The sequence below is a fragment of the Gavia stellata genome, chromosome 4 (assembly GCF_030936135.1).
Source record: "Gavia stellata isolate bGavSte3 chromosome 4, bGavSte3.hap2, whole genome shotgun sequence".
Classification (NCBI taxonomy): Eukaryota; Metazoa; Chordata; class Aves; order Gaviiformes; family Gaviidae; genus Gavia; species Gavia stellata.
Window position 1 is genome coordinate 4662608 of NC_082597.1, and position 25242 is coordinate 4687849.

At 44.0% G+C, this 25242-nt stretch overlaps 1 protein-coding gene across 2 annotated transcripts in view; it reads right to left on the reverse strand.

Moving 5' to 3' along the window:
* Positions 1–4039: 4039 nt before the first annotated feature.
* The window catches only part of PRKCQ (protein kinase C theta), a 42072-nt gene continuing 20869 nt past the window's right edge, over positions 4040–25242 (reverse strand). The window contains exons 12-17 of one of the 2 annotated variants that reach the window (XM_009816134.2): positions 19201–19292; positions 16750–16812; positions 12953–13091; positions 8443–8631; positions 5479–5607; positions 4040–4195 (exon numbers count right to left, since the gene is read on the reverse strand). In XM_009816134.2, the coding sequence (XP_009814436.1) occupies positions 4040–4195; positions 5479–5607; positions 8443–8631; positions 12953–13091; positions 16750–16812; positions 19201–19292 (768 nt within the window). The remainder of the gene's footprint in view (positions 4196–5478; positions 5608–8442; positions 8632–12952; positions 13092–16749; positions 16813–19200; positions 19293–25242) is intronic. The other variant, XM_059816108.1, reaches the window with a different exon arrangement.

Below are 25242 nucleotides of genomic sequence, written 5' to 3' on the forward strand. Positions count from 1 at the left end.
CTGTCTTGGCTGCTGTGGTACAGCAAAGATAAAACTTCTTTGAAAGCAAGGAAGGCAGAAAAGCTTCCTGTGGTCTGCGTTGAGACCTCCGCTGGCTTTACACCACTGCAAGGCACGCTTTGGGCCACATACTGATTATGATCTTAGCTGCTGTAGGTGATACGCTAGCTGAGCTGGCATCTCTTGGAGTGAGAGTGCAGTTTATATGCCAGCTGTGATCTCTCGCTTGGGTTCTAAGTGTCTAAGGTACAAATACAATAGCAAAGGGAGGAGCATACCTACTTGCTGTACCTGCTATTTGGAACTGTACTGGCAGACAGGGACTTCTGGGTGACACCTCTCCACTGCAAGATGTGCCTGGTAACCACTGCCTTTCCTTTCTGCATGGGCAGCAAAGAGCATGCTGGGGTGCAGGATGGAGCTTGGTCTTCCCTCTGGGAGACACAACCATACTCCTGGGCTGCAAGCTGAGGAGCTGTGAGACCAACCAACCTCCTCTGGAAAGCAACTTGGAGATCTTTGCAGGAGGGCTGAAATCAGGGCTGTCACTCACTGGTGACTCCCACTCGTCCTGACCTGTTTATCAGCCTGAGGTTTGCTTTGGTGAATGCCAGCAAGTAGGAATTTGTGCATCTGTCGAGTGAAGCAGCAAGACTGGGGAAGAAGCAGTTGGGTGGTAAGGACTCCCAAAACTTGAGCTGAAGCAGGTGGTGCTGGAGGTCAGACCCTGATGTTTGCAGCTGCCATGCTCCTAGCTGTGTGTGCTGTGACCGCATGGGGCTCCAGAACAGGATTGGGCCTTGAGCGAATGAATAACCAAACCTGGCAAGCCCCATCTACTATGCCATAAAATGAACATTTTATGGAGGAGGGGAAAGAAAAAAAAAAAAGAAAGAAGAAAAGACAAGAGGGGTATGGAGGTGCCAGGTTTAGCCGAGGCAAAGGAGCATCTCTGCGAGTACCTGGGCTCCTTTTCATTTCCGTGCGGGTGTTTGGCTTTGAGCCCTCACCAGCTCCTATCTCTCAATCGCTGCCACCACAGGAAAACGCTTGCTGCTTACCACGTCACCCTTCGCACACCACAGGCACAGCTGGGAGGGTTTTCAGGCTGAGGCGCCAGTGAGACACACAGCACGCACTTTCGTGATGGCTCGTACACACCTCTCCCCATCTCCCTCCCCCCATCCTCAATGGTTTTTTTTGGTTTTTAAGCTGAAGACGCCTTGCAGAGAGAAGCAGGCACTTCTTGTGGTTTGCATCAAAAGCCCTACAGTAAGCCTAACACCGTGTCTGCTCTAGCAGTTACTCAAACGTGCACCTTTACAAGTCACTCTTATGTTTGGCTGCTTCAGCTCTATGGGACCACAGCTGGAGTGCAGATAGCCCTGCCTCTGGTCAGAGAGGAGTTCAACCCTGGTGCTCTTCAGGGACTTAACCACAAGAGGTTATTCAGCACCCTTCTTCCTTAGTCTATGCTCTTGGGGTGTCCCTGCATTGGCATCGAGCACAAACCACTGTGCTGTTGCAAAGAAAACATCCCTTAGAGCCATTTAGAGTGGGATACTGACAACCTTCAAATGCTTAGTAATGCAATCTCTAGTCTGGATCAGGCCATCCAGACTCCACCCATAGCGTGTGGACAGAGTCAGGCCCTCCCAGGACTTGGCTGATCCAGCCTCATTCAGGTGTCAAAGGAAGATGGCCCGAATCGCCCTCTAATAATAATGACCTCTGCACATCTAGCTCTGCAACTCCTTTGAGATACCAGACCCCATTTACAGCCATGTCACCTTCTGGTAGTGAAAAGGAACATTTCACTCTCTTCTTGGATACCTTTGCACAGCACCAAATCCTTGTTTTAGATACTGATCTGTGGAGTAGTTACAGTTGTTCAAATGCTTCCTGATCCTGTGTATTTACAGGTTGAAATTCCCCTGGGGAACATCCCCCAGAAAGCGCAGAGCCATTTTAATGGCTTTTCTAAGCACGTTTGTTCTTTGTCCCTATTGAATCACTTCAATGCTCGTTTTCCAATTGTACACAACATTTTATTAAACTGTACAAACAGCACTGGCATTAAAAAAAATTCATGTTAACCATTCTAATTAAACATGATGACCAGCTGCACAAACTGTGAGCACAAATGCCCCCTGCATTTCAAGAGTGGTGAAGCATTGGAACAGGCTGCCCAGGAAGGTGGTGGAGGTTCAAAAAACGTGTAGACGCAGCACTTTGGGACATGGTTTAGTGGGCATGGTGGTGTTGGGATGATGATTGGACTTGATGATCTTACAGGTCTTTTCCAACCTTAATGATTCTGTGATTCTGTGATTACACAGCACAAACAAGGACTTCATGAGAGTCACTGAACTGAAACCTTTTTCAGGGTGCTCTGCTTTTCTTGTCGATGTCAGGCACTTCTGCTCTTGGTCCTGCTGGATTCGGTGCCTGCAGTCACTGCCAGTGATATCCCAGCACTGCCTGCAAGGCTGCATTCGTCCTGTTGGGAGGTCCACATTGACAGCCTGGTCCAGCAGAGCCAGAAAGGCACCTCTGAAGGGAATCTGATTTTGGGATGACTCACCTTCTAGAGCTTCTCTTTCTCCATGGACTGGAGGGGTTCATGCAACAAAGCTCCAAATGCATACACTTCAATTAGAGCCTAACACCAGCTGGGGTGACTGCCTAAGTCTAAGCTATTACAGAATTCTCGATTTGTGCTTTGACTTAATTTTGACCTGGTATTTAACTGGTGTCTCAGTGACAAGAAGTAACTGAGCGGTTCTACATCGCTCCAACCTCAGAAAACAGTTCCTCTTTACTTAAAAGGATCCCATGGTGAAAGGATCACAGAAAAGATTTTTTTTTTAACCCATCTGCTTTTCGACAGACTGCAATGGGATAGAACACACAGCAAAATGTCATGAGGTGAAGGAGAGGACCACCCTCACCCAAGGTGTTGTCCTGCCCTGTGACGACTGGGTGCAGCTTTTTGACCTATGTCTGCAATGCATGCCAAAGAGTTGGGACATCATTTAGAGTGATGGAAAGTATATGAGCCTTTGCAAGGACTGATTACTACCTTTCAAGTAAAATATGCCAATGCTGTGACTGGAAGGCCAGTTTTATGACGCTTAAACAATGGTTTGAGGAAACCTCTTCCACCTTTCTCATGCAGTTTTAGGATAAAACTCCAGAAAGCCCAGTCCCGATTTTGCTCTGAGCCTGGTGTGTGCAAGGACAGTTAAAGCTTTAGAACAGGGGTTCTCGAGGCTTCCTGCTGGACTGCAACTTCCCATCCTTCCTGCTCAAGTGCTAAGTGTAAAACACTGGTTTTCTATATTGATCTTGACACTTGCCATGGCAACGATCCTCCTTCGGGGTTGAGTCCGCAGCTCCACAGCCTCTGACTGAGATGTACGAATGCTGGAATGGGCCCCTGCAAAGTCTTTTTGTCCCAGTGGAGCAAAATTGAATCCTAACACGTGTGAACATTACTCTTAAAGTATGTGGGGAGTAAAATTACTTCTTCAAAACTCCTTTGCACACATGCACATTCCTGCACATGTACAAGTGGAGGTTACAAAAGCACCCAGCCTGAAGTCTTCCCAGATGCTCTCAGGCCTTGAGCAAATCACTTGTCCTTCAGAAGGAGTTGGGTCGAGGTTGCAGAAATGGGCACTGACATCACCAGAAGCCCAAATATACTTGTTTTTTCTTACAGAGAAACCCATTGGCTATGTGTACAAGTAGTGGGGAACAAGTTTTGTCACTTCCTCATTTTCAGATGCTCTCAACTTCAAGAACATTGGGAAAAGAGAGAAGAGAGACCAAAAGATACCACGAAGAGGTTTCATCATTAGTGAAGAGTGGCTGGCATCTGCTACGGACTGGAATAAGCTGGAAGCCTCCAGGCATGGTACAAACTTTCACTGAGGTGTTTTTCTGGTGGGTTCTTGATAAAAATAACCATGCGCAGTCTACAGTTGACAATGGGTTACTCAAACAATTACAGAGAATCCCTTCAGTAAGGCAGATCTCAGGAAAATATTTTCTCCATTTTAGGGTTCACAAAAGAAAAGTTGCTGAACATGTTTTGGTCCATGCTGTTAATCAGTGCTCTGTCGGCACATGACAGTCTAGGTTTTTCATTTAGAAATTCCTTGTCAAAGTTGCTACAGTCACTCGGAGATTTCTTCAAGAAAAGGAAAAAAAAAATTATGTCAAACCACTAATATTCAGATCTTCATTACAATGGTACCGGCCCTATCAGGCTGCTTCCTATGGGCTCAGCTCAACTAGTTGGGAGCAAGCTCAGCTCAACCAGGGAACCCGCAATGCATTTGCTCTTGGCCTTTTGCACAATAATTAGTTACTCCAGCCCCAACGATGCACAGTAATATGTCAAACTGCAGTGAACTTCTGTCTGAGCTCTTAATATCCAGCAACCAGTGCTAATCACTTGCTTATTACCATCCTATTGAAGTAGTAATGGGAATAAATATTACATAGGAGGCACTGAGCCCATGATCCATTAATTCTGCCAGGCAGGGATGTTACAGCTTTGTAACACAGCAAACCGGACCCATTCATTAAATAACACTTGTGAAGGACTGTAAAATGAAAGTATGATGCACTTGTCAAATTAAATTATATTATTGTTATTAATAGGGCTTTAATAGTTTAATAGGACTGTTATTAATAGTCAGTGCAGTGAAAGATAATCCCTACAGAATGGGTTGCACTTATGTGGTTAAGGGAAGGTGTTTTAGGTGGCATCCAGACCCTTGCTATGGTAACTGAGAAAGTGATGAGTAATTCATGGTTTCTCAGGTATGGGCATGCCAGACCAGGGCTTATAGCCATGAGAAAGCAGTAATCATGATGATCAGGTCAGGGAGCCCAGCCAATAGATGGTCATAGTTCACAATTATCTTTCCAATGACTGTACAATGAGTGAGGCTGTGGTAGATCCAAATTGTAGATGGTTTCATCTGCTTGTATCTAATGTACACAACATACCAGACAGCCTGTGAAAAATTTAATCTGCATTTGGAAATTTAAGTAAAAGTCAACACTTTCCATTCTGATTGCCCAAGACCAAGGTCCTCCATCTACTTTTAGACAGAGAGGCTGATTGTGCAGAGCAACTCCAGAAGATATCCCTGAAAGTTTGAGGGCATTCTGAAAGCCTTAACTTGGTGCATTAAACTGTTAGTTCCAATGTGAAGCAGACATTTATCCACCTTTAAAATGCTGACTCCAAGAATCTAAACAGGATTTGAGGCCTCTGACATTAAAGACCCATGTCTGAAGATTTTGGACAGTGCCCCTAAATAAATAGGTTTATAACATTACTGTAGGTCCTGGCTTTGGTTTATTGCTAGCATGTGCTGGAGGGTTTAAATATTTGGGGAATGAATCATTCAGGAAAGACAGACATGAGATGGGTGGAATTGAAAGAAGATGCATTCTTACCACTCTCGGTTTGAAAGGAGGCTCCATCCTTCTTTCTTCTAAAGCCTCCCAGTTTATTTCCCGGAAAAAGGCATGCTGGCGGATGTTCCCTCTTGCTCCCAGTCTCCTCTCAGGTTCTCTCACAAAAAGCTAGAATGTCAAAGAAAGAGAAATACCTTAGTCTTTTATCAGTAACAGTGTATTCATCAGTACAGTCCTACCAGATAGGGCCCCAGACTTCAAACTCAAGCATGGTTGGTGAGAGTGTGAAGACTCTTCTAACTTATTAAATTTCTGACTGGGGAACCAGTTTGGGTTCTTAGCCTAACATGCCAAAACTGAGAGACCTTGGCCATATTTTTCCTTTGCAGGAGAGAGAGGACAAATTTGCTACAGCGGCAACAACATGTGTTTCTGAGCATGCAAATATGCAACTACACAGGTGAAATATCCGGATTGCACTTGCAAGCTTTTGTCTGGTCAATTTCTTGCTATCAGAAAATTTCTTAGGGCTGAAATATAAGCATAATTTGTGAAAATACTAGTCTGGCCTATGTGGGGTTGCATTCACCCCCTATATCTTTGGACACTTGGAATGTCAGTATTTGACCCGTTATAATTAATGGAGAAAAACAGTAATCTTAGGTGCAAATCATCTGACCTCCTTTACACGCTTAAAGATGAGATAAAAGACACCCTGGAAGTGCTTGCTTCTCTCCACTGACTATCTCAGATGCTGACAACTGTCTAGTTTGTCAAAAGACTCCCAATTCAGATAGCTTGTGTTTGCTGCACACTGCAGGCTACAAGTTCTGTGGATGACTAATTCTGCTGAAGGTAGGAAAAAGCTAGAACTGGGGGCATATCTTTTCACCATCAGCTATGTGCAGGTCTGAGCCCACTCTTCAGTTTAGTGTAAACATAGACTGTTTTGTCACAGATGTATTTATGGTGATGCAGGAGCCATATGGCTCTGGAAGCAGCTGAAGTGTTTCTGCGGAAGAATTTCAGGAGCGCTAAATGCTTCAGAGCTCCTCTCAATATTCGTGAGCAGGATGTAGTGCTGAAATATTGATGTAATGTTGGGTGTGAATAGTTTAAAATTTATCTTTACATCTGCAGTAAAAAGTCCAGAGCCTCCAGGCCAGCTAGCCCATATAGTGCCAGATACTAGATCCCTCTAAATTCAATGGAGAGGAATAGTGGCAACACTTGATAGCAGGTGACCTGAATACAGCCAGTATGTCCTACTTCAGAGGTAAGGGCAAATTTTACTCTTGGAGGTCATCTCAAAATGGACTTGGGTTACATATGGTAGAAGTTTCTTGCTACTTTATTTGGCCAAGAGTGAGCATACAAAGAATACCACTCAGCAAAGAATAAATACACATATCTATTTGGCCAACAGTGAGCACACAATAGATACCACTCAGCAAAGAACAAATATAAATATCTAATGCCAAAAGTGGCAGCAAAAGAATCTGATATATAGACCATTGAGGGCCTGTTTGAAAAAAACACAGGCACTGGGGTTTGGTGAACACTGTGGGCAAAGCCTCACCAAAACTGAAGAGTCCTACAGACAACAGATTACACAGCAGTACAGATTCCATAGGTTAAATTCTCTGCTGATACTACAGCCATTAAGCAGGGTGGAATATGTAATTATCTAGAGTCGGTAGCAATGAGAGTAGCCCATAATGGAGAAAATGTTTTTTTTTCCTAAGCAAGGAAGTTTATTGATTGGTATACAGATGATTACCATCTCTAATCCTGACAGAAGTACAGGTTGGTTGTGCAGAAAGATGGCAGTGTATGTCCCAGAAATAGATATTCAAAATGTCAGTCTGCTATGGTATGTCTTCCTCAACAACTGCTTTTGAATGTTTTCACTATTATCATTTTATAGTGATACCTAAACATCTGAGCCCCGCACAGATGCTAAAATAATCTCCTGTTCTCCATTTTTTTGTAGTGCAATGCTGTATGTTGCCCTGTCGCTTTGTAAATGCAAAAGTAAAGGTAGGGACTATAGGTCAAATATGACCAAAATCTAGTGATGAACAAGTTACCTCACATCAGCTGAGCCATCTGTACCTGCTCTCTTACCACGCTCCATCTCGAGGTAAAACGCCTTAGCTTAGATCATGTTCAATGTCAGTCCAAAGCCTGACTGGGGGGAGGTAACTTATTAGACTAGCTGTGACTTCATTGCATTTTTATCTTGCAACTCTAGAATAATTTGCATCCCAAGCCAGAAAGGCTACAATGCTAAATGGCATGGGGCTGAGAAGGAGGCAATGAAAAAAATCAGTGTATTAATGGAAGGGAACCTAAAAGACGAGAAGGATGCCCATTAGATGGAAACAGAAGAGTGCTCCACTCAGAAAGGACACTATGCATTGCTATGTAGGAGACTCAAAGGGCCAAAAATCCAAATGACACAATGCTGCTAGCTTCAGTAGCTCTGCCACTTCAGGACACAGCTCAGGCTTTGTTTTCATGCTCTTTAGCTCAGTGCAAAGATGCAAAATATCCTCTACTGAAAATCAAGCTGAACACCAAAGCTATCTACCCCCCAGATATCCTCGTATCTCTGAGCCACAAGAACTGCATCAAAGCCATAATTTTCAAGGAAGTCACTGTAACCTTTAGTTTGAAGCCTGGCAGAATATCTTTTCCAGGAGTTGACATGCCTTACACCTAAAGGATTGCTCTGCAAAGAAACTGATCACTGCTGGTATCTGATACCCTGCGATCCTACTTACTGGATGTGAGGAGCCACCATCACAGTTCAGGAGAAAGAAGACACAAAGATGGCCTTATGACTTAGGTCAGGTGTGCTTCGAGGTCCACGGACAAGAAAGTGACTCTCTCTGGTCCTATCACACTAAACTTGTTTCTCTGAACAACAGCTGAAGATGCACAAATCAAATATGACAGTTCTGGCAAAAAGACTTTTGTTCAATGTGTGGTAATTCTTACCTTCACCAAAATGTCCTTTGCATCCTTGTCAAGCCAGCGAGGGTAGAACGGGTTATCCATACGGATAGACTGGAAAAGCTCCTCTTCATCTTGGCCATGGAAAGGAGATTGGCCAATAAGCATCTCATACAGGAGGACGCCAAAGGACCACCAGTCAACAGAGGTGTTGTACTTCTGCCCCAGCAGTATCTGCCCAAAGAGAGGAGTGACAAAGACAGATGCAAAATGTCTGACACCAGTATTTCAACTTCAGAAGGGTGGCCAGACCCTGACCTTTCAACAGCCACTTTGCACTGAGTGGGATAGCAGAGGTGCTTCCCCCTGCCTTGAAGCATGAGTCAGAGCATCTGCCAGTGGTGCAGAGGCTGTGGTTGAGGGAGCTCCAAATCGCAGCCACATCTGGCTGCCAAAGCAGTCCTTCGCACTACAGATAACAGATTGCATGTTTTTCTTGTTACTCTTAAGTTACTTGAACAAATCCTTGGCTACCAGAGAGAGCTGAAACAAAAAAAGTGAGACAAGCCATCTCTTGCCTGCTCTCCAAGTTATCCCAAGGGTTCAAATCAGGCTTGTGAACTCCAAGAAGACAAATGGTTAGGTGCTAGCATTTTGGGACTGATATAACTTACACAAGCTGTATTTTAAAATTACAAGTTTGACAGTGTAAGGGTACTTTAGGACGATCAGTCAGTGGAAATGGTTTGAATCTATCCCAGGAAAATCTGCTCCAGGAAAAACATGAGAAAGCGGTTGCTGATGTGTCCTCTTGAGACCAACTGAGTTATAGGTAGAGGAATGGGAATTTGTCCTCAGTCAGTCCATTGGTTTGTGCCTTTCTGTGTCAGCTATAAAGTGAAGGCTACATCCAGTGTGTGGGGGTCAGGGAGGGACAGCTGGAGTGATGACCGCCCCTAAGAAGGGATGTGGCATTTTCTGCCCCTACAAACCTGGCCAAACACTACCAAGTTCTCAAACTTCCACTCTGGGGAAGCAAAATTAATCTCACCTGCCTACAGATATCTGTTATGGAGATACCTAGACCTGAACCAGTTATCATTAGCTCCTTTTATAATCAAGGAAGATAATTAGTCCAATTTTAGACACCCAGCTAAGTATCTACCTGCTGTAAAATACAACACCCTCTTTGTCTCCTTTGGTTATGAAGGAGCCTAGACAACTTGCTAGACAATATATAGATATTTACATTGCAGATGTCTAAAGGTACATGTGATGACTACGAAGTCTAGGATCCTTATCAGGATTTTAGAGCTGGAGAGGGGAATAGTTCATTTTAAGGCACAATCTTTATGCTTGAGCCCACAGCCTGGTTGCACATGTGATCCTCTATACTATAGTGATGGTGTAGGTATCAATGACAAACCATGGAGATGGCTTAATACTAATGAAAACAACTATCCAGATCAGTACATATGAAACTGCGGATAGTTGAAAAATTATGATTTAGAGAGGTGATCTTTACTGCTGGCTCTGAGGTACAGTGGAATTAGGTAAGTAATTTCTTCACTGTTTTCATACCTTGTCTGCATTGCTTGTAAATGGGCCCAGAGTCATCTTATTGCCTAAAAGTTATATGTCTTACTAATTTAGTTATCCGGTGTCTCTCTATAGTCAATGGAGGGAAAATGGTGTTAACTGACTTACACACCTAAGGTAGGAAGCGATTGTCTTCTGGGGTGCTTGTCCTTCTACAAGACTATAAAGTGCCATCTAACGCTTCTTTCTCAGATGAATTTTGTCACATTAGGTGAGAAGTATGCCCCTCTGATATACCTGTGGCATCGAGCAAAGCAGGACCTTAATATCAGAAGTCTAAATCCAAGCCGATGTAGAGTGCTCATGACTAACACATCTGTCTCCAAAAATGCCAAAAGAGACGCAAAAAGGACAAAAAAAGCTATTTCAATATAAGACGCAATATAAACAATGTGTTTCACTCAAAGCCAAAAAAAAAAAAAGAATCAGCAAGACTCCCTAATATATTTCTTCTGTGTCACTTACTTACAAACAAAAGCATCCCAACCTTTCCTTCTGAAAGGACACATTATTTTTATAAGGCTTTACCTTTTAAAGTATAAAATGTTTGGAAATTGAAATGAAATATTTTATGGCAGTGAAAGAAAATATTTATTAGCTTTGCAATTCTCTGGAAATAATAAATAGAGTCAGAAATTTCATTTCAGTTTAAGTATTTTTTTTTTTGTCAAATATTTTTTGAAATGAAAAAACTTCTTGTCTACTGACTCAAAGTCCTTTTATTTGCAGGGCTGTAGCCAAGGTGCTGGGTTTGTAACAAATTACAGTGCTAGCAGCTGCACTGAAATACTGACAAAAAGTCCAGTGCTCCAGCCTCTGGAGGGAGAGACGATCCATAAACCCTAGCAGTGCTTTCAATTTAGAAGTAAAATGTTTTATATGCACTCGTTGAATCTCTAAAATAAATGATGGTGCAAAAATAAAACTCTGAGCTATTTTAGTCTTTCTCTTTTCTATGAAGTAAAATCACAGATAATGGATTATCACTTGGCTCTCTTTTTTTTAGGATCAGAAAATAGCTATTTTTTAAAAAAAAAGAGAAGCATCTTGAAGTGGAATAAAAGACAATTGCAGCTTGATTGCAGAGCGTACTTACACCTGCTCTTAGCCAATACAAATCCAATTGATGTGAAGAGACCAGCCCTTGTGTCAGCAGTGGTGTAACCTAGATCAGAATCGAGCCCTTGGTGTTCAGTAAAAGATCAATGAATTATAGTGGAGTGGAAAAAACCAAAAGCTTTAAAAGCCATTTGAAAAGTACTGATATCCATCATGAAAACACTAAAATCAGGAAACGGGTTCTTGAAAGGCAAATAAATGGGTATTAGAGTGATGTCAGACATGATGCATGGGTGACTCGCAGGTTCTTCTCTGAGCTGAAAAATGTTTTCTTTAGCCCCCATTTGCCACCTAATTAGTCAAAGCTTTTCCAGAGTGAGATCTACCACTGTGTCAATTCACCAAGTTAAGGGAGCTTGATTTTTCTGGAGGCATATAGTCCAAAATATCTAAATTTATTAGGGGGAAAAAAAAAGTGAAGAAGTCTCTGTCTGGGAAAAAGTGGAAAGAAATAAGGGGAAGGGCAAAGGATCTCGCCATGGGCAAGCTGGATTCTGGTGTCTGTGACCACCCAGTTTTTTTGCGTGGGCACAGAGAGGCCAGGTTCAGCTTTTCTCCACCAAGTATCAGTAGATATCAACTGCAGGAGAAGAGGAACTGTTGGCATGTTTGTTGCATCGAGCTTGGAGACTGTCTTCATGCAAGCCTCAACATTCCTGAGTCAAGGAGACAGAGCAGGACCTTAACACCAGCTATAGGCTCTGTCTTGCCCTTGTTAGCTCAAGCACAGCCTGGCCCTGCAACAGCTGCATCATCTCTAGTTTTAGAGCCTCCTTCACCTGGAGGCAACTTGTGGAGGCATGTGCTCCAGGGATGGATTCATGCAATGACATGAGGCACTCTGGCACCTTGCACAGCCAAAGCAGAGAAGCAGGTAGTCCAGAGCCCAGAGTCAGCAGGTCGGGTCCTGGCTGTCCTCTGGACAGCAACACCTCTCCTTTGACTGCAGGCATTTAGAGGGGAAAAATCAGTATGTATGACCAGTCTCATGTTTATGTCTCCAAGCATCTCCATCCCTTTCACAAGCAGCTATTGGTTTCTATCTAGACAGACCTTCAAACCTGTGCTCAGTTTTAAGGTTATGCCTCTGATGGCAGAGACTTTTCAGAGCATATAGTGCTTTATTCAGCTCTGGGAGGATGCTGGTGATTCAGGCTGTGTTTGCATCCAGCTAAGAACCTGTCTGAGTAAAAGAGAAGTCCAAGCTTATGGGTGCAATCCCTATTCAAGCATGAGAGCATATCCCAGAGAGAAGGTGAACCCCAATCTCCGCTTTACGATGGACCCAGCCTCTCTTCTCTATCTAAAAGGTGGTTAATCAATGAGGAGGAAGAATCAGCTTCAGGTGGGCATTTTATCCCACCTTTCTCTATTTTCTGTTTTAGTTTGTGGTGAACATCAAACTCTTAGAAGTGCTCCTAGCTCGCTATCAGCTATCAAGGAGTCTGTACAGCCATGGAAGCTTACTGTTAGCTAGCTAGGGAACATGCTTCCCATTCCTCGTGCTGTTTCTGTCCCTGAATTGCAGGACCTACTTCTTGGAGCTTCTTCTGCCATGGCCCAAACTGGATTTCCATTAAGCATTCTGTTTCTTGGTTAAGTCAAGCACCACTTGTTTCCCAGGTCCATTTGCATAAAATATTAACTAGCCACAAAAATATGCAATGCCAGGCAGCAACACAGACTCTGAGTCAAACTGAAATCCAGTTTCTAGTCTGGAACTGCTCAAAACAAGTTATTACCCTTTGCACCCTCCAACACTGACTGACAGTCATGTCTTAAGATGCATTCTGCTGTCCCACAGCAGCTTGATGACCTCCCTGGACCTCACACCTACCTCAGGAGCGATATAGTCAGGAGTCCCACAGAAAGTACTTGTCTTTGCGTCTCCGAACATGTTCTCCTTGCACATCCCAAAGTCAGCAATTTTGATGTGCCCCTCATTGTCCAAGAGGACGTTGTCTAGCTTCAAGTCTCTGTGGAGGAAGAGAATGAAACCCCTCCTTTAAAGTGTTACAGAGCCACACAAGTTATTTTAGCAGGTTACACTTATTAACTTGCTATCTGCCTCTATGTAGTGCCTACGTGTTGCAATTACAAAGGAAGGCTGAAGGCCAGATGAGGAGCTGCTTTCTTGGACTTCAGTATCCCTCTTCCTCATTCCTCCTGTCCCAGCACTGATTCATTTGCTGGAGAAGACTTTACACAAGACATCTTCTAAAAGTACCCTCCTTCGAGAATGCAGAATGGTGAAGCTAAAAAGGGCTTTGCACCAGCTGGTGCTTCTGCTCTATCACAGCCTGGAGAAGGTGAGCAAGAAGGGACTGGCTAATGCTCACTTTCTCCTTCCCTGGGAGTCTCAGTACTCTCTCTGGAGATGCTGCCAGCTCTCCCTCCCAGTGCAGGCTCTACAAATGCTGGAAGAGGTGAGGACCCACAAGCCCTGCATGGCTTGCAGAGCATCAGAATAACCCCAGACATCAGCAGAACACCCACCACCTTTTCACTGCTGGGCTGCACCATCTGAGTCCCAGGGATTTACAAAGCCCTTCACACATAGCTGCCAAGCTGTTGTCAGAGGTTTCAGGCTCTGAGCTACTGTGGGAAGCAAAGAGCCCAGAGGGAGAAAAAAAAAGAAATGTACAGAGAAGGAAATAAAAGCAAGTGAGCTGATGAATCATGGCCATTGACAGAGAACAAAGAGGTCCTCATGTGGGAACAACCTCTGAAAGGAGAGAAAAGCATGTAAAGAAAGAAAGAAAAAGGCAGAAAGAAAGGAAGGCTGGCATGGCTTCTATGTTAAATTTTTTACATCTTACCTAAAAGTTTTGCTTTTCATTGAAATAATGACTCAGGGAGATGTTTGGATCAGTGATGCTTCACCTGGGATGTAGGTAGAATTTGGGTTACCTGGTCTTGGAACACCCACGCTCCTGCACTGCCTATCCTGTGCTATCAATCACTGCTCCTTCTCAGGGCTCCCAAAGCACCCAGACACAACATTTGCTTGTGCCCACTGCTGAGGAGACAATTGGTCTTTTCCAGCCTGTGCTGATTCACAGCCTACACACATTTTCCACATCTGAGACAAGAGTCCTAACCACGAGGCTGCTATATAGCTACCCTCCCGGTGACAACTGTTTTACAATGTGTTTTTTTCCAGAAATGGCTTGGGTTCCCTCAAAGAAGGTAATTTCTAGTGCATGATGCTCCTGAGCTGATCGCCTACGATTGCAGGAAAGATGGCTGTTCAGCCGTCCTCTGTGCAAACCTCCCTTGTGCAAAGCTTCGGCCCTGTACCAGTCAGGGTGGGGGACCTCGTAGTGCCTACACACTAAATTGTTGTCGTGGGGCAATTGTTCGCTGCTGCTAGGATATGGCCCAAGAAAAAGTGGGAGTCATCAATCAAAAAGAAATATAGAGACAACCGAGACATTTGCTTTCCAAGTGGCAGACACTCATGTTGTCACAATTTCCAGCTGGAATGACTTATTTTAGTTACACCATTGAGATCAATCTCTGGCTGCCAGCACTGCTTTTATTCGTCTGGTAGATCGAAGCAAAACAAAAAACCCATCACCTACAGTTCGCTCTCATTATTTTGATGAGTCTCAAACTCATTGGCTCCAGGGATTGGAGTTTCTGCCAAAAACGCCTCAACTCCTTCATTAAAATTTAAGCCAACATTTCCAAACGTGGGTGCATGAGACAGAACAGCTGGATTCATTAGTCTTACTACATCGCAAGTGATGTAGTTTCAAAAATGATTTCTATTCACTTTCCTAAGTGCTTAGTTAGCTCTGACTGAGATACTGATGGCCGTGCATTCTCAACTGACCTCATTGTCATTGTCTTCAAAGAAAAAAGGAAAAAGGAGTAGAACTGCTTAAATCTTTTCTCTCAAAGCTTGATACCCAAAGCAATGTTGCGCCGAGTCCTGGGAATGAGCTATTTCTTCCTATCACTATGCTACCCAATGTCTAACTATCCCAATTTACCCACGTTTCCCAAGGCTCCAAATTCTAAACATCTCTTTCCTTTCATGAGGAAGTGGGTCCCAAACCCTGACACACCGCTGGTGTAGCAATTCCAAATAAAAATGTGAATTATAAACAAAATGTCAGCATTCACAGTCCTGCCACAAACTCACAATGTCCTGCAGATATTTTTAATCAACTTTTCTGAGAAGTCTGAGTAAAAATGACAGACATGGCTAAGTGATTTGGGCATTTCAGATAATGTTTCCCCTCAGTCATCCAGAACAATAATTAGAGCCAGAAACTTGCTGAGACCCCAGAGATCATCTTAGCTTAATGCCATTGATATTGATCTCATGTTTATGCAATGATCTCATGTTTATGCAATCACCATCATTGGTCAATAAAGACTATAAATGGCTCCCACATGAGTACTAATAATGAATAATAAGGCGAGTTTATATGAATCAAAGCTTGCGTTTTAATGGGAGAGTGGATTGTAAACAAGCCATGCAATTTTAGCATTTGTTCTAATGTTCACACTACATGACAAACATCAAAATAAGCTCATTTTGGTTTCTGCAAACATCATTGCTTTAGTGAGCTTTTTCATTTGTTTGTGACAAGATATTTGTTTCCTGCTTTTACAGAACGCTGCAATGGAGTAACTAATTTTTGCCATGAAGATGAGCTGGCCTAGAGCTCCCCAGAAATTCTGTTCCTCCTTTCGGCCATGGGAAAGCAGACTGTGGCCTGATTTCAGCAGCCATTCTTGCTCCCGTCTTGTCTCTGACCTTTTATACAGGTCTGAAGCACAACACTTGTGCATTAGACCCAAGCATCTGTGTATAACTTTTAAGCTCCTAGGGCAATCAAGCAGAAGCTGGAATGGGCAACTTTGTAGTAGAGGACTTCTCCTCCTCAGGATCTGATAGATCGGTGCCTTGTGCACTAAGTTCATACCAGTAACTTTGGGAGACGACGCTCCTGTCTGAGTGCAGCTGCCTGCAGTGTCCCACCTAGTCCCCATCAGCTCCTTGTAGAACCCGCTGGTAGAAACGGGCACTTCCATACACACTCTAACACAGGTTTGATGAACCTAAAAAAGCCCACTCCTCTCTGCTTACTTCAAGAAGAGCTTGGATGGCTAGATCAGATTCCTGATGGTAGGTGAGATAAATCCCATCTCCCCATGGAACTGTGCACAGCAGACCTGTTAATAACCCCAAAATTAAGGTACATCATTGTCTCCCTGCTGTTGTTACTTGAGCTGAGCTTGTCACCACTGTCCCACGGTAACCAGCACAGCAGGTATACCAAATTTCTTATGGGTAGCTTGACCTTACATACCTTCTTCATACATGGAAAGCTTAAACTGGGTGTCTATGCTGGGTGCTATATGAATGACACAGTGTAAACGCATCAAGGGGCTTGTTTTAATGTTAACTGAAATAGGACTGGATTCTCAAAAAGGGCTCAAAACTGCCTTTTCTACACTATCCCTTCAAAATAAAACAACCAGACTCTGTGAAAAGGAAATCTGCATAGAAATGCAATACCAGTAAGTACATCCAAGCAACGGTCTCTCAGTTACCATTAGTGCTTGCAGGGAAAGCAGAAAAGGGTTAGTATGTTAGACACTAAAGAGTAAAATTACCTGTATATTATGCCCTTGGAATGAAGGAACTGGAGCCCGCATATGATTTCAGCAGCATAAAACCTGAGTGACAGAAGGCACAAGTTAGAACGGAAGCTTCCCAACGGGCGCTTTCAACTAGACCCAAAAAGATGGAAACTTTTGTCTCCACAGCAGCCAAAATTTCATTAAGTTCCCAGAAGGCTTGGAGTGTCTCCAGAAGGCTTGGGATAGCTGTGTTTTACAGGTAAGTGATGGATGATGTGAGATTCCCAAAAGCATGCCACACGGCTAGCAGCCCAACTCCCACTGAAAATACTTTGCGAAATGGTGGGGATTTGGAGCCTACTCATCTTCAGGGATTTGGAAGCCACGCTGCATGGCTAGCTGCACTTTTTTTATGTGGAACTGACTCTGAGGACATGTCCTTCAGTGCCCAAGGATGTCTCCAGATCAGCTGTGGAGCAAAAAACAGCCACTCAGCTCCTACTGCCTACCCTGCCTTGCCTCAAGATGTGGTCCCTGTCACAAAGGAGGCAGACCGGGTGGTGTTTGTGCCGCTCCCTTATTTACGTATTTAAAGTATATCAACGAGTTAAAGTGATGTACCAGACGGCAAACTGCAAATTACAGTTAATGCCTCAGACCTCAGAAGAGCAGCTGTAATTTGCCACGTTCAGTAGCTGCTGCACGAACAGCAGAGAGGTCCCGGCGAGGGGACAGGCAGGCGGGTGTCTGGGTTTGGGGACCACAGGCAGTCTCCCTGGCTTGCCAAACAGACTTCACCGCTCAGATTTATGACTTGCTTTTGAAATTTTACCCAAGATGTGAACTAGCTAGCAGCTCAGTGGCCTTTCTCTGGAGTCTTTTCGAGTTTGAGATCTTTGTTCTCAACACATTTCTGCCTAAAGGACACCACCACATCCTGCTGCAAAGAGGCAGCATAAGGCTGAAGCATCATTGTGCAATGAAAGTGCTCTCCCAGAAGGGAATGTAACCGCAGGACTGTATGCCCCTCCAGTGTTGTACAGCTCTGCTCCCTCAGTCTTCAATGCATCAGCCCTTAATTCTGAAAATTCAAATGCTTTTGAAAAAATCATCAAATTAAACACTGATTTAAATGAAGGTTTGGGTTTGGTTTTTTTAAATTATTAAATAAAAAATAATTCCTATAGTAGTTTCAATATTTACTTTTAAAATACCTTTTGCTCTCAGAAGGATTAAAAGCACCTTTCATTTATTCTAATTCTTCTATTTGCTTTAATCGAAGTGAAATAAATTTTTAATTCCCTGTTGGTGTATTAATTTTTTATTTAAATTTACCTTTGCACTTTTGATAGGTTTTATCTCTTCCCCCCCTCCCCTCCTTGAACCTTAAAGGGAAAAAGGGAAAATCCCATTATTTCTAACAAACAACAGCTTCACCTCTGATCGCCAGACCAGGAACCTCAGCTTAAGCAGACCCTGCAGCTTGGCTACAGGCCACCCAGCGTTGCAAAGAACAAGATATTCGGTTCCACAGATGGCTGAAAATGCATCTGTGGGATTTCTTTGATGGTGGTAAATCTGGGATGGCGATTCGGTCCACGATGTCATTATTGGGGCCTCCAATTATGGGCTGAGCAAGAGCTCAATGAGTATGACAAAGAGCAACCCCAGGGCTGCTGTAATTCACAGCAGACACCTGTAGGTTGTTTTAAAATGACGCTCATCCGTTGACCATGGAAATAAGGTCTTAGGCATGCTCGGGGGTGTTTATAGACAACGGAGGCAGTTCCAGAGGTAAGATCTCAGGTGGATTGAATGGACCCCCTGGACCCCCTCTCTGTTTGAGGGACTGCAGTCCCGGGAAGGGGACTGATCCAGCAAGCAGGGCAGCCTAAGGGAGAGCTTCTATCCAGCCCAGCTCTCGGCTCTGAACAAATGTTTGTGGGACTATGCTGTGGCTAGCGCAAAATAGGGGAGCCACGTCACAGGCTGGAAGGAGGTCCCTGGTTTGCAGGCTAAAGGATAAGCCTGCAGGCAGATGCAATGCTGACGAGGGTGTAGCAGCGTCTGTAACACTTCCAGACAGAAATAGCTCCCCTGGTTGACCAAGAATGCAAAGCAAGTTCATGTCTAACTGAAATCAACTGTGTGGATGGGCTCTACAAAGCCTTCTGTGGGAGGGGAAAGAGGACAGGGAGAGGAAGTGACTTGCTCCAAGCTGATTGTTGAGTCAGGGCGATGACCTGCATGTCTGTTTTGTTCAGTTTGGAGAGAGCTGGGTAGAGAGTGATCCTGCTTCCAGCACAAGCATTATCCCCACTTTGCAGCTGGATAAGGTGCAGAGAGGTCAAATGATTTGCCCAAGGCTTCCTCTACAGGACAGTAGCAGAGCTACTAAATGAAGATCCCTGGTGTCTCCAGCTGCTGCCTTTGCCTCTACCATGTGTGTGACCTGCAAGCCGAAAGGTAATTATAACATCTTACGTTGCTCTGGGAAGGTCGAACTTATGACAGCTCTGGATATGGAACATGAGGTCTCCTCCATTGAGGTATTCCATCACAAAAAAGAGGTTTTCCTAGAGAATGAGACAAGATGACAATAAGGGTGGAGAAGGGCGAGATAAAATTGAAAAATACCCCACCCAGAAAGCACTCTAAAAGAGGAAGGAAAAGATTACAGCGAGGGTTTTGGAGAGAAAGCAGTTTCTTTTTCACATTCCGTATTTCTCCTTTGTTCTCTAAGTCTGTACTCACCCTCGCTGCTCTGACTTGTATAAACAGCATTAGCAAACATTGCAAATCCACATAATAACCAGCTGGTGCCATTGATTTTTACCAGTAGACCTCAAGGCTCACTAGAAGGGGATGAGTGACTCTCCAGTGCCTGCGTAACAGAAGGACAAGCTTCCTGGGGGACTAGTGGAAGAGGCAGAAGTAAATCCCAGGTCTCCTCTGGTCCCCAGCCCAGTGCATTATCCATCCAGTGGAGTGATCTCAAGCTGGTGTTGCCTGCATTCCTGCACATCTTTTGCGGAGGCACACAGGTCTGACCTTTTCAAGTTACCGGAGACACTGGCCAGATTTTAAGCCTGGGAGCTGCTCTATTAGATAAGGCAGGATGTAACTTGCTAGTGGGAAGATTCATGAATTAATCGTATTTCTGGATGCTCATTGAGTGCTTGCATGTCAGAGAATCTGGAAAAAGACCCAGTCCTTGTCCCCAGTTGCATGCAACCGTCAGCCGTTCTACCAGGGAGGCAGAAAACTCTCCTCCTGGTACATAGAAAGGATGGGGGGAATCTCTGTATTGAATAAAGAGCAGAACAGATCATCAAGGTTTCCTTTCCAATCCTTGATGTACACCACATTGATCCTCTTGCTACTTCATGAGCGTAACTTCACCACCAGGCCCCCACTGAAGCTGGACGCTGATTCAGACCAATCCCTTCCATATTGCATTGCACCTACAAAGCAGGAGGGATGCCTTTTTCTGGAACAAGAGTATCTGTGCAATAAGTTATGCTACCAGTTTAAACTTCTGCTTCAGGAATCTCAGCTTTTGTACATAAATGCATGGATAAAATAAAATGGATGCAGTATTTTTTTTCTCAAAAGCCTCTCTCTGTTCTGCAGTTAGTCATCTCCAGGCTATGTTAAAGTTTATTAATATCTTCCCTTTGTTGTGTATTGCTCATCACATTTTTTTTCGGGGGGGAATAGAGTTCTTTTCACTTATATTTTTAACAGTCAAAGGAAGATTTTTATCCGTAAGGTCTAATGTAAGCATCTCTGGCAGCAAGCCAAGATCTGGCTATTTAAAAAAACAACAGTGTTTGTTCCTTTCAAATAACAGCTGTCTGCTCTAATTTGTGCAATTTCTTTAGCCAGATCCTTTTAATTACAGTACTCTTATTTAAATGGACGTCTGGCTGGAAACCCCACCTGTCATGCAACAAGCACAGGGCCAGATCTGGCCTCCCAGGGAAAGAATACAAATTTTGCCAATAAACCAAATGGGTGCAGGTTTTCAGTTTGAAGGTCTTGCATCTGTAGAGGTCCGTGCACATAAGTCAGGTTAAGCAAGTAAGAAGGCCAAATGGAGATGGGCAATTCAGTATAGAAATGCATAAATCTTGGAAGCAGTGTGAGCTCAGGAGCCCGTTCAGGAAAACATTTGAACAGATGCTCTTTGTGAAGGTACACAGGGATGTGATGAGGTTCAGCTAACAACAGACCAGCAGCCGCATGTATCACACTAGGACAGAAGAAAACTCATAGGTCTTCAAATGGACCAGGCTCAGCTTCAGTGGACTGGGAAGGAGAAAACCCTGGGTTTCCGTGGGAAGTCCACTGAGTTTGGCTACACCTTATCACACATCTTTAAGCATAACTTGAAGCCCACGTATATTCAGCAGTCATGCTCTGCTTGCTCATGGATTTGAGCATCCATCTGATGCACCTATTTAATTGAACTGGGAACTCTAACTTGAAACTGGGGACTTTGGCAGCATCCTTCTGCCATCTGAGGAAAGAAAAGGTGGACAACCTCTCAGATTAATTGGCATCCAAAAATCGTTATATGAACTCAGTTGCTCAACTGTCTAAAGCTGTGAAGCTGAAGACCACAAACTTGACTTAGGCGTGATTAATACTGAAGTTCATGGTCTACCAGGTGCTACAGAGTGGTACATAAATGCTGTTGGAAAGAAAGGCAGCATCACTCCAAGTTTTCTGCTGAGACTTGGAAGTTCCCCTTGCTTCTTACAAAGGTCAGTTTTCTGGAACAGCTCATGGAGAAAAATTGCTTGAGATCAGCCCTAAGTACATCATTATGAATAGCAAGATGTAACCAAACAGTGCAAGCTGCAACAAATCATTGGAGACAGCTTCCTAAGCCTGAGAACTACAGAGCTATAGAACACGCTAAAAATGGGAAGTGGCAAAACCCATGCTCAAAACCACTGAAAATTCAACAGTGTGTTAGAGGTTAAAGGGTTAAAACGGCACGGAGGACATATTTGCAGACAGGCTCCAACCTGCACTTCCTCTTGTCCTGGGAAAGTTATCTGATGGCTCCTGTCTGCTACTGCCAGGCTCTGAAGTCTGTCAGCACCTGGAGCAGGCAAGAGTGGGTTAAGTGGGTATTTCTCAAGATGCAGCAGCTGGGATGGCATGACTTTATCATGCCCTTATTCCCTATGATGGTCGTAGCTCAGGGATGCTAAGCAAACAAACAGGAACGCTGTTCCTCAGTGATGAGACCTACGTAGCTCTGAAGGAGGCTTGGGAAGAGCCCTCACCTTCGCCCTACCTGTCTGCCTTGCAGACAGATGACAGACGACTTGCTGACCCCCCGTGAGAGCATCCTCAGGTAGCAAACACTCAAGTCGAACTTCTGGTCATGGTTCCAGACTCACAGAAAAGAACAGAACAAGTCTGGTGTCTCGGCAGAGTTTGGGGCCATCTTCTACAACCACAGAGCTCACAGAGGACTGTAAAGGCACTTCCTGCACTCAATGTTTGACACTGCCAGAGGAGAGTTGGCACTAGTTGTCTTGTGGACACCCTTATATCAGTCATGCCCTACTTCTAGACCACCTTCCAGAAGCCTTCTCCATTGCAGCAGAGGGAACATGACAAACCCCTCTGCGGGAGGACGAAGCGCTGCTCCTACAGCAGGCAGAACCGTACGGCATGATGTTGTACAACACAGTTAGACACATACACATGTGCATCCTGCACACAAAATGACACGGTTCCCTAGTTGACTCAATCCTGCCAGGTGCTGAAAGACTTGATTACCGCAAGAACTCAATTTCTTGCCCTATCAGTGCCTGTGCTGAGCTGAGCTCCTCCCTGCAGAGCCACCTGCTCCCTCTGCCTCTCCAGGACGTGGTAGAGATGGAGTTAAACCAACCTGTTTCTGTTCTGCATGCAACTGCTGTGACAATGAATAGTCACTATCAAAGATGCTTTCAACTTTATAAACAATGAGTATAAAGCAGGCAGCATTTAAATTGATCTTTTTTGAAGGTACATCCTATAACAGGCTCTTAAAATCTTCAAACCAGCTGGAAGCCCTCCAGAGCACTTCTCTGCAGAGATTTTCAGATTTTGTTTTCTTTGCATTTGAAAGCACTTGCATACATACAAATACACAATTTAACACCATTTACTGAAGAGCAAAAATTCTTCTTCACAGGGCTTCCAAGAGGATGAATATTGGAATAATTAATGCTGCAGGACAGTGTGGCTTTACCCTTATTTACAGCAGTTACCCTAGCAAATGGCTCCATGTGGAGGAGGCTCCACAATGCATGTTAAGTGACCTAAGCCCACTGCATGCCCATTGAATTAGATTGGCCCTTGCCAAGAGAAAGGTTTGACATCATGCAATTCCTGCAGCTGATTCTTGTCTGACATTTTAATGCAGCTCAGCCCAGCCCAGTCTGGGTGCTCATAATGCTTTGAATCTATTTTATATCATGGGATAGATGTGAGCCAAAAGCCTCTCAGTCCTTCTCCACCACACCACCCAGTGAGTATTGCAGTCCCATCACAGCATCCCATCCAGTGGGAAAGCAAGCAATGCACGTGCTCCTCACTGTGTCTACTCCCATGAAGAACAGCTAACACAGGGTCACTCCTTGCTAGTAGGTGACCATAGGAGGTATTATCATTGCTATTTGCAACATCTGGGGACGAGCAAAGACAATTTTTGTTACAGATTAAAGCAACCCCAGATTAATTTTGTTCTCTGAGTAAAGACTTTTTTTTTTCCCTCCTGTGTAATATCAGTCTGTCTTCTGGAGATGGCAGCATTTCTTACAGTTGTCAAATAATTCAGTCCAGTCACTGATCTCATGATTTTTTTTTTGTTCTAATCTTTGCACTGTCTGCATGTTAAACTGCTCATTTGGGATGCTTAGCTTTGTGTGCCCATCTACTTGGTAGAAAGCACATGAATATATTTATACACATATATAAAAATACATATGTATACATAAAGGTGCAGACATGGCTGGCAATAGCTCTTTTCACTTGAGTTCTGAGATCCCAGGACACTTCCTCACAGCTCAGAGCAGGAAGAGTACATCACTCACAGTGGTAAACTGAGTTACTATCAGCCCTACTATCACCAGACCAAACACTAAACAAAAAGTAGTTAAATTTATGAAACATAAATATTTTATCAACTGAAAAATAGGGGAAAAAAAGGAATGTTTTTATTTTAAGAAGTCAGTTTTTTTCAGGACGAAGAACTGAGCAGATACATTGCAGACTTTTAGAAATCCCAGGCAAAGCTGAATGCATTTTGGGCCAATTTTCCTCAGAGTTGGACAACAGGAAGGCAATTAGAATATGTGTATTTGATATGTTGATCATCTATCACTTAAAAAAACGATGCTTGTGAGCTGGCCCCCTCTTTTCCTTGCCAATACACTCCACATGGGCTAACACCACCTAGAAGTGTCTTGTAAAGACTTCATATTTTTGATATTATAATTACAGCTGTTGACACCTTCTCTGGCAGAACCTGGTTGAAATCCCAAAGCCCTGCTGAGACGCTGCTATTTCTGCTGAACCATGTTGAAATTTGGGCCAGGACTACTGAATGAGACATTGCCAGTTTTCCAGCCTGCTGGTTGCAAGAGGCAAAATCCTTAAAGCCTCCCTAAACTTCCCAATTCTTCCCCAGCTTTCCCATCAGCTGGTTCAAATTTGGCCAACTAGCTTTGAGCAGATGTTTCCAAGCTGACTTATCCCCCCAAAAATAGTAGGAGGAGATAGAGACCTAGAAACCTTGTATCTTGAAGATCGTGTCTCCCAAATGGCTGAACACCAAGGCATGGGGTGGTTTGTGCAAGAGAAAAATCACTGTGTTGCCCTGTACTCTCTTCCTTAGCCTTCCTTCATGGTCAATGCCAAAAACTGGATGCTGGCTACAAAGCTATCTGGTCTGACCTCGTAGGACACCTCATCTTGTGACCAAGATTTTTGTTGTGCTTTTAGTTTAGTCCATCCAATATTTTGTTGTGCTTCAGTGGTTCAGCAGTGCTGGAAGTCAAGGCTTGCAACCTCACCTCCCTGCAGGATGACTTCTCCTGCAGTGCATCAGCATCCTGCAGCCATGCTGTGCTCAGAAAGGATCCTGCATTGCCTGGGGAGGGCATGTGGGCCTGATCCAGGGCTGCTCAGAAGGTCCGTGGCGCAGCCAGGCAATGGAGCTGAACATCGAATGGGTGTGAAACGCGCATGAGCCAACCTACAGGCTCTGATTCAGGTCAAGCAATTCAGTCCCATCCCTCTAACGTCAAGACAAAGATAGAAGAAAACTGAAATTGCCCTTGGAAAAATTTGCAGGAATTGCAATTTCCTCCAAGGAGATATTTTAATGAGAAATCTCCTGAAAATACTCATGGAAAACACTTCAGAACCTAAGAATTTTTAAATTAGGATCACACTCCTTATTTACAATCCTTTTCTCCTTCCTGCCAATGTAAGAGATTTTAAAGCCAGTATCGA